Here is a 9,603-nt window from a genome sequence, read left to right as displayed (position 1 = left end):
GCTGTATGGGGCCAGGGCAAGGGAGTGATGAAACAAAGAGTAGAAAGGGAAGGGGAGAGTTTTGTAAAGGCACCATTTGAAGACACACACGGGTCTCCTGCACTCCATCGCACAGCTCTGTCACCAAGGAAAGCTAGGGCAGGAGGCCCTCTCGTCCACAGGGCCTGGGTCCTGTGTTTCCAGCCCAGAACCCACCCCGTGGGATGGAGCCTAATGGTGTGGTCAGGAATACATCAACTGGTTGTCAGGCCTCCCTAGGCTAGAGTTCTTCCACAGCTACTCAGTAGGGCCTCAGTTTTCTTATCTCTAAAGTAGAGGTAAAGATAACACATGACTCACAGGATGGTTGGAAAAATTATGAGACATATGGAAAGAGCTTAGCACAGAGACCAGCACCATTTAATACATAGAAGCTATTATTTTTTATTATGAGCCTCTACCCGACACCAGCTCTGTATTCAGGCCTGGGGGTGCTGAGATGGAGGAGACAGACACAGAAGCGAAGAGTCATGGGGCAGCTTACTAGATGCTCTACTAGGGAGGGGTGTGTAAAGTTCATGGGGAACCCAGGAGACTGTGTGTGTGTGCGCGCGCGGCCGTGTGTGTGTGTGTGTGTGTGTGTGTGTGTGTGTGTGTGGTTCTTCTGCTGGGAAGGATCAGACAGACTAGACTTTCCAGAAGTGGTGTCATCTGTCTTGGACCGTGATGAACAGAGCAGATGACAGGGAAGACCAATAGTAAGTACAAAGGCCCAGCGGTGGGAAGTGAGGGGCACAGGTCGGGAGGCAAGAAGCTCAGTGTGGTCACGGCTCAAGTCCCACGTCAGGACTCTGTGTAGGTGTGGCGAGAATCGGGAGCCAGGGCTCTCCACGTCACATGCCAGCAACTCCATTCATTCATTTTACTCCATGTTTGCTAAGCATCTAGTTGGTGCCAGTGTCCTAGGTGCCTGGGTGACAGAGACCAATAAGGCATGCTCCTCTTTCTTGGACCGCATGCCCTGCACTAGGGTAGGAAACCTGGGTTCTTTCTCATCCTGTTACCAAATGCTGTGGGGGGAAGAGCAATCACCTGCCTTGTCTGGAACTCTGTTTCCTCATCTGCCTGGTGGGCACAACCCCTGCTTGTTTGTTCATTTTATGCAAACACTTTTGGAGCGGTGGTTCAGGGCCCTGTGCTGGCTGCGGGAGATGGGAGAGGATGCAGAGCCCACCTGGTCTGCCTTCGAGGGGCCGAACCTCCCACTTAGGAGAACAGAGAGGAATCAGATGAAATCATATCCATGATCTAGGGCCTTTGGCAGCACATGGTTGGATACCTTGCTTCTCCAGGGTTAGTCCCACCACTGTCTTGTTTCCCCAGGACTGTGCACAGGGGCCCTGATATACTGGGTGGCAGGGGAGGAGTGGACAGGGTGAACTCCAAGTAAATCTCCTTGAGGCAGACAGAGGGAGCCGGGGACTTTGGCTGGCCTGGGGCTTCCACTAGAGCAGAAGTTCCTGCATCCAGCTCCTTCTCCTGTGTCCCTTAAACATCCCTCCAGTGTGATGCCAACCAGAGGTATCTGGGTGTATATGGACCCCACTGAATCCCTAGAAGACAGGGACCATGCCCCAGCCCATCACAAAGGCAGGGCAGGGGTACTGCAAATGGATGTTAGAGAAATAAGAGTGACAGAGACAGCTGGAAAAAGAAATTGAAGGAGAAGGACGCCACCCAGCAGGAACCTGGGCCATGAACTTAGAGGAAGCAGAACTGGCCAGCCCTTTTGGTCCTAGAAACCAGCCCCAGAGAAACTGCCAAGTTCATCTTGAACGGCACTTGGAGAAGAGAAATGGTTCCACGACGACACAAGCTGTGAGCCGCAGTCCTTCCTTGGTGGCCCAGGGAACGCAGGTGGAGTCGGGGGCTGGACTCTCCCTGTGTCTGCAGTAGTTTCTGCTGGGGGGAGGGAAGCAGAGGGGAGAGTCACAGCACACCCCTGTGGGGTGATTCTGGGGGTTTGATGCCAGTCACTCATCAGGAGTGACTCAGCTACGGTCCATGGACCTGCTCTCCTTCCAGCAAGCATCTATGATCTGGTATCACCTTACCAAGGTGGGAATGGGAGCTTTAGGGAAATGAAACCCATGTTTACCTCAACCCACTACCCTGAGGGAGAAGGACGAGGAGAAAAAGGAGAAGAGGCAGGAGATCTGAAGCCTGACAGGCCCGAGTTCAAATCCTGACTTCACCAGCATGACCTTGAGCAGAGCACTTTACCACTGAGTCTCCATTTCCTCTCAGGGAGAGTACAATGCTCAGGTGAAGAGCAGGGGCTTTGGAGCAAGATTGTGGGGGTTTGAATCCTGGTTCTTCCCAGTGGCTGTGTGACCTTGGGGAAAATTACTTAAACTCTCTGTTCCTATGTCCTACTCCATTAAAAGGAGTATCCACCATAAAAGTATCCACCTCACACTGCTGTCGTGAGGAATAAGCAAGCTAACAACGTAAAGGTCTCAGAACAAAGCAGACATATTCAGTAAATGTTAGCTGTTGTTCTTAAGTCACTGAGTCCTCACGGTGATTAGATGAGAAAACAAAGGCGATCGTGTTTTCCCCTGTGATCCTCACCATCCGGGAGGCAGCAAGTACTGGTTCCATAACAGGCGGTTTTTGATCTTCAAGAAGATCTCTGAGAATAATCTCGTCTTCCTTTCCCCCAACTCGTGCTCATACCACAGCCCCGAACCAGGGTCTTTTCACTCATTGCAAGCCTTTTCCTCCGCTTTTGTCCCTGTTCACCGTGGTCGTGACCATCTCTGTTTGCATGTGAACCTGCACGTTTGTTGCTGTTACCTCGCAGGGTTGTGTGAGGTCTAACGAAACTCTGAGTAGGAGTCCGTGAGAGCAGAAATGCATTTTCACAACAGCAGTACCTTTTCTTTCTTCGTTTTGCTCCCAAGGGTCTAGCCCACGGCCCCAGACACAGAGGGGACATTCAGCAGACCTTGTCCCTGTGACTCTTCCTTGGACAGGGGGATCCTACGTGGTCCTTGCCCCTCAAGAATCTCCCAGCTGTGGGTGCACATAACCAGCACATAAGTTGGCTGTAATAATCTGTAAGAGGACAAAAAGAAGACTGAAGAGAGGGAATGAAAAATCAAAAAAGGAAAAAAATCACTTCCACAAGAAGATCCTGGGAAGATTTCCTGCAGGGTGGGAGGGGTCGTGGAGCAGGGAAGCCTTTGAGCTCTGTTTTGAAGAGTTCATAGGGCTTTGGACCCATGGAGGGTGCGGAGGCAAAGGGAGAAACTGGAGTGTGTGTGTGTGTGTGTGTGTGTGTGTGTGTTTACATAGCCTTTTCTTTCCTTTATGGTATACAGGGAAACAGGGGGCCTAGGTTCGATTGCTTGGGACCTGACTTACTGACTCAAATGCCATGGCATTGACAGAATGGTCTGGGAGGCTGGAGTCTTGAGGTCCAGCCCGAGCTCTGTGCTTCCTGAGCTGTATGAACTTGAGCAAGTCCCTCTTCTTTGGGCAGCAGCGGGACCAAGTGATTTCTGAGGGCCCTGCAGCTCTGAATACCTGACGTCATCTTTTCCATTGTGTTTCTAATTAGTTCCTCTTGTCCCCCTGGTCTCAGACTCCCTGTGAAGAGGCAGGACACAGGACTCTCCCCAAATCCATCCTTTTCCTGGAGTTCAGCCTCTTACCAGGAGGTGGGAAAGCCGGATTTCCTGTGAGGATGTTCTTGATGACTCAAACTGTTCCGGTTTGGGGAGCAGAGAGGAGACAGGGAACATCACCCTTAAGCCCCTTTTTGTGGGTTTGATGTTTTCTCCCACACTGGAGTTTGAGCTTAAAAATCAGGAAATGTGTAACTCAGAGCTGGAGACAGACATATTGGTACCCCTTTGAACAGATAGTATTACTCAACATTTTGGTGGTAAAAACAGAATTCTTTTTCTTTTTAAGTTGTGAAATATATTAGGCATTATTAGAAGTAGTGAAATCTCCTTTTCCTCAGCTATGACTGTGGAAGTCCTTCAAAATCCTTCAAGTCCCAATATCAGTGTTATCTCTTGCAGCTGCATTTCCCCTCACTGGACTAGTAAGCCACTCCTCACACCCTATTTCTGCGTCATTGTTTCATACAGTCACAGAATGTTGAGATTCACTGCTCGCCCCTTCACCTCAAAGATTAGGAAACTAAACCCTAGTGATATGAGGTCACAGAATTTGGAGCAGTGGGACAGGAGGAACCCAATCGTTGCTGACTCTTAACCTGGTGTTCTTTTTACTTGCACATTTTTTTCCCTTTCCTATCTTTGGTTCCCTGCCCCCAGCCCCCTCCTCCAATGCTGTACCTATTCATAGCTCCATGCTATCCAACAGGCTGTTTTCTCTATCAGAAATATACCTTCCCCTTCTCTTCCATAGTGCTCCTGCAAGATTCTGGAAAAATCTGGAACATTCTCAGAATAACCTTCCTCCCAACTTCTCTTAACGTACCCTCACATGTCATATAGTTTTATTCTAAGCCCTGACTTCACTGTTTTGCTAATGTTTGCATGTGTCTTCCCCATTGGATCGAGAGCCCATCGGACAAGTTGGTCTTGTTCATCATCTCGTGCTTGGTATCCAGCTCAGAGCCCAGCAGAATCAACATTAGACACCTGCTGAACGACTCAGAGTGAAAAAGGTGCTGATGGGGAGAAGCAGGATGGAGGGAATGCTGCTGCTGGGCTCGATGCCATGGAAGGACTAGGCTGACGTCCTGGTTGTTAACTATAAATGTGTGACCTCGGCATAGTCATACCTTGTGTCTGTCTCATTATTTGTAGTAAGAAGTTAATGATGTCTGCTATTCATACTTCAGTTGGGTTTTGATTGTGAAGATTATATGAGGGAAGGTGTATGAAAGCACTTTGAAAAGTGTGAAGCAGTCTGCAAACTTAAAACCTTATTATTGAAAGTATTTTGCAGGCATAAAGATTTCTCGGTTAATCTAGGAGCTAGGAAAGGTTCTGTCCTCAAGAGTTATGTCTAGAAAACAAGGGCACAGAAAAATCTTTTTCTCCTCTGATCTCCTGGAACCCTGGCAATACTCAGTAGGCAGTTACCATGATGTGAAATCATTGACGTGAACTCTTAAACATTAACAGAGCTGGGGTTGCCTACTTCAGGACTCTTGACTAAAATAAACGGTAGTTTCTGGTCTTGGCTAAAGGGTAAGGGGACTTCTTGGGGGGGAAATAAGGCCAGGCAGCTCGGAGGCCAGCACATATTTGAAAGAGCATTGACAATAGTATTCAAAATCATTCATTTGTGTCTCGTAGGAAGCTCTTCCTGAATTCCTCAGATCTCAGAGAAGTTGCATTTCTCAATGACCTAATAGAAGCTTGAGCTTCAATCTCTGGTAACTAACAACTTACTTGTGTAAGTTACTTCCCTAAGGCCAGTGCCTCAACTATGAGGATGACAATCACCAGCTGGGGTCAGCCAGGAGGCGTAAATGAACTAAGGCATGTGAAGTGCTCTGCACAGTGCCCTGTGAGCACGTGGTTAAGTCTTAAAAAGATGGAAGCTATCGTGATTATGCTGCTGTGGCTCTTTTTAGTCTGGACCACTCGTTTTGGCTTTTCATCATACACTGTCTCGTACTGTTGTGCGACTGTTTCCAGTGTGCATCCGTTTTCCCTAGTCTTTACAGCTAGCTGGCAAAGGCAAGGCTTATGTCTAACGTGTCTATATTCACTTCTGTGGAGTTACAGCACAGGCAGGGCAAGGCAGAGGCCAAGTGAGCATAGAGTAATTAACCATCAAGCAGCCCAGAGGCTGAGTGAAGGGACGTTTGGTGAAGGGGATGGGGGTGCCAGGACCTAGACTAATAGGTTTCTTTTTCAGAAGCTGGGTAATAGAAGCTCCATTGTTTCCTTACTTCATATGAAGTAGCAGCCATATATCTATAAACAATATGCTGTGGGACTGGATTAAAGTAAAAAATTCAGACAAATGTCACTTGAGAGGCAATCATCTCCAGTCCTCCAGTCTTTTAATCCAATTTTCCCAGTACTAATGCTTTTTCCAAAGATGCTAAAAAGCTATCATAGCTATTAACTTGCCAAATAACTTACACAGTAAAACATTCTTCTTAGAGAACTTTCTAGAGAGGCTTCAGTGATGGTCTGTCTTCTCTGGATGTGTATTTAGTAGAAAGAGACATGTTTTGTTGAATTATTCAGTCTCCAAAACTGCTTAAGCATCTTATCCGAGGCCTTAAATTAGATATTATAACAGAAGTGATGGTATTACGTTTTGCCTAAAAAGCCTCAGGTTCAGTTTTTGTTTAGAGAGCTTCTTGTTTGATGTGAACATTACAGGGTTCCCAGTGATAGTTAATGAGGATGTCAGCTAATTTGCTAGCATTCTGGTTTTTTTTTTAATAACATGCAATATAAATTGTACTTTCACTTCTTGGGTGAAATACTGAGGGCTAAAACTAAAGACCATACTTGAAGTGGTGTTGACAATTTCATTACTTAAAAATTTACTCCAGTGAAACCTGTAAGTGGATTTTCACAAACTTATTAAAAAACTGAAACCCCAGACAGTGCCTGTGGGAACAAAGGTAAGCACAGAATCACTGTCAGTGCCATTCCCACATCTTAATTTTAACCTGAAAGAGCAACGCCACAGGGAAACGTACGCCAGCTGGTCCCTGACTGCAGTGGGGAACAGCAGAAAGCCACCGTGCTACCACGCTTCAGGTGGCTAACTATAAACTGTTTCATTGGATTATTACCTCAGAAGGCCCCAGCTGGGCTGGGAAGTATTGAGAGACCCAAGGTCCATTTCTTTCCAGTTTACACATCACATTTTGATAGCAATGGCATCTTAATTTAACTTCAACAGAAGACCTTTCTCTCTCAAGTAAATGAGGACTTTTTCCATTTAGATTCAGAAATCACCATTTAAAACTTATTTTTTAAGAAGGTAGAGGAAAAAAGGAAGCAACTATCAATATACTCAACAAGTTGGTTGGATCTCAAGGACATTATGCTGAGTGGAAACCAATCAAGACAATGCATACTATGATTCCATTTATATTAGCATTCTCAAAATGACAAAATTCCAGTGATAGAGATCAGATCATTGGTTGCCAGGAATGGGTTGGAGGGAGGCTGTATTTTAATAGTACTAGGGAATTTCTTTGTGATGAAATAGTTCTGTATGCTATTGTGGTGGTGGTTATGCAAATCTACGTGATAAAATTTCACAGTCATACATCAAAAAGTAAATGAGTGGAGCAACTTGTGAAACTGGAAAGATCTGTGGCTTAGTTACTACTGTTGTACCTAATGTCAATTTCTTGGTTTTGATCATTTACTTACTATGTTTATGTAAGATATTATCATTGTGGGTTGCTATACCCAAACTCTCTGTATCATTTTTTAAATTCTGGGGAGTCTAAAGTTTTTTGTTTTTGTTTTTTAAAGTAGAGAGGATGTGCTATAACAGATGACAAAGGAAAGCAGTCAATCTAGACAGTTTTATTAAGTTCCATTAAAAAATTAAAACATTTGAAAAACTCACCAAGTTTATAGAACACACTCATACTCAATAGTTGTCTTATTGTGATAGCTAGTGCTATATGTCGAAAATGTTGCATTAACATCAACCCACCACAGTACAAAAGTTTTACTTCCACAAAATTTAACAAATATGCTTCTTAATTAAGAGGATAAATATACTCCTTGTATAAAATATCTAATTTAAAAAAATAAAACTTTCCCCTTAAATTCAATAAGGGTTGATTTGGCTAATTTAATCAAGGTCATGATAACTTCATCTTATGGTCTTTTAGGTGACACTGGGTAGATGCAGAAGTGCAAAATGCTGGGAAAACAGACTTACTTTTCAAAATGTACAGCATAAAAGAACAGTTCAGATTCAGAGTTGGATAGTACCTACTTATCTAAATTTGTTGAAATAACTCATCTCAGGATTTGTTTCTTTCTTTTTTTTTAAAGTTCCAGTGATGCTGAACAGCTCTATTTTAACAAAGAACACTCAGCCCTCGTACAGGCCAGTCATCTCAAAGACAATCAGGTCACCTGTTTGGCTCTTTGTCATAAGCTGCTACCAAGAAACACAGCAATCCCTAGAATAATTAGGAATTCCAAAACTATTCCCTAAGTATCTTCAGGAGACATCCTGTCCTAATTATCAGGAGGGCAGCTAAAGGTTTAAAATAATTTTGGCAACTGTCTGAGACGCTTTACATCTAAGAAGGTGCCTACTGAATTCATACTATTCATTTGCTTTAAAGTTTCAGAAGGCTTCAAACTCTCAGGAAAAACTGGGGTGTCCCTTACATTTTCTTTCTCAGGATGTTGGGTAAACTCTGCTTTTCCAGTTCGGAGGTTCACTGCAGGACTTGGTTTAAGGTTCTTTAAGAAGAAAGCTGGGTTTTCATTCAACTGCTGTGTTGTTTTTGGCTGAACAACTTCATTTGTAATATTTCTCAATACTGGCATATCTGTGTGGGTGCCCGTGGATTCACAGTTATAACAATTAGTTATTTCACAAGCATTCCTAGGAGGCTCTTTCTGATAACCAAGTTGTTCGGCTATGCACGTAAGGTTTTGATTCACCAAATGCTCATTCTTCCTATCTACATTGTTTGGAGGTTCCTCTTCATCTTCACTATTGTCGCTGCTTTGTATGAGTCCATATCTCTTCATATATTTTTTGGTTGCAAATGACATGTTGTTTGGTGAAATTAAACTAAGCCCCACTGTGCTTCTGTCTGTATTAATATGTAGAAAGCTAAAAGATGAGTCACAGTTATTTTGGTTTGATCGAGTGAGAGACAGTTGTGACAGCTGATTTTCATTTAAATATTTCAGAGCTATAGCATTTGCCTCCATGCTCAAATCCACACCGTTGGGGCTTAAGCCACTCATGCCAACGTTAGCAAATGACATATAGTTTAATCCAGAGATCACTGCTTCAGGGCTGATGCATGCCAACACACTGAAAGACAGAACAGAGCAAGCCATCATCTATCTCATTTTGAGTACTAAGCAGCGTTATTGTAAATATGTTCCATTCTATGAAAGCAACAAAGCAACAAAAGATCTTCAGCTTTATGGCTGATAGTGCCTTTTATCTCAGTTCTCACACATCTAAATCTTGATGATCCAGAAACATTCATGGGATAAATACGATAACCTAGAAGGTAATCCATGATTCAAAGAATGAAAGTGGAACACAAATTAATTTTCCTAAATTTATACATAAGTTATGGTTTTAAGACCAAATACAAGACCCCCCCAAATGTAAAGTTTTTCAATATTGATAAAGTAAAATAAAAATAATGTCAAACAGAAAACACACTTGACAATATAACATCACAAGCTTTGGTGAGTAGCTCAGAATATTAAGTTGTTCATAGTTGAAGAGATTCCATTTGTAATGAATGAAAAACATCAGTCAGTCTCTGGACATGGACATCTGTGCATATATACTAATTTTCTTTCGTTAGATATAATCCTCAACTCACTTTGGTTGGCATTATCTCATTATTAGTAATTAAGTGACTTGCCTTTTCCT

General features: G+C 43.7%; 1 protein-coding gene across 3 annotated transcripts in view; it reads right to left on the bottom strand.

Moving 5' to 3' along the window:
* Positions 1–7,520: 7,520 nt before the first annotated feature.
* Positions 7,521–9,603, bottom strand: part of STIL (STIL centriolar assembly protein) — a 45,564-nt gene continuing 43,481 nt past the window's right edge. For all 3 annotated transcript variants that reach the window (XM_010984716.3, XM_010984718.3, XM_064493608.1), the window contains one exon: positions 7,521–9,024. In XM_010984716.3, coding sequence (XP_010983018.3) covers positions 8,235–9,024 — 790 coding nt within the window. In that variant the 3' untranslated portion in view covers positions 7,521–8,234. The remainder of the gene's footprint in view (positions 9,025–9,603) is intronic.

The sequence above is a fragment of the Camelus dromedarius genome, chromosome 14 (genome assembly GCF_036321535.1).
Source record: "Camelus dromedarius isolate mCamDro1 chromosome 14, mCamDro1.pat, whole genome shotgun sequence".
NCBI classification, from domain to species: Eukaryota; Metazoa; Chordata; class Mammalia; order Artiodactyla; family Camelidae; genus Camelus; species Camelus dromedarius.
The sequence above is the reverse complement of the archived record's forward strand: the minus strand, read 5'-3'. Positions and strand labels throughout refer to the sequence as shown.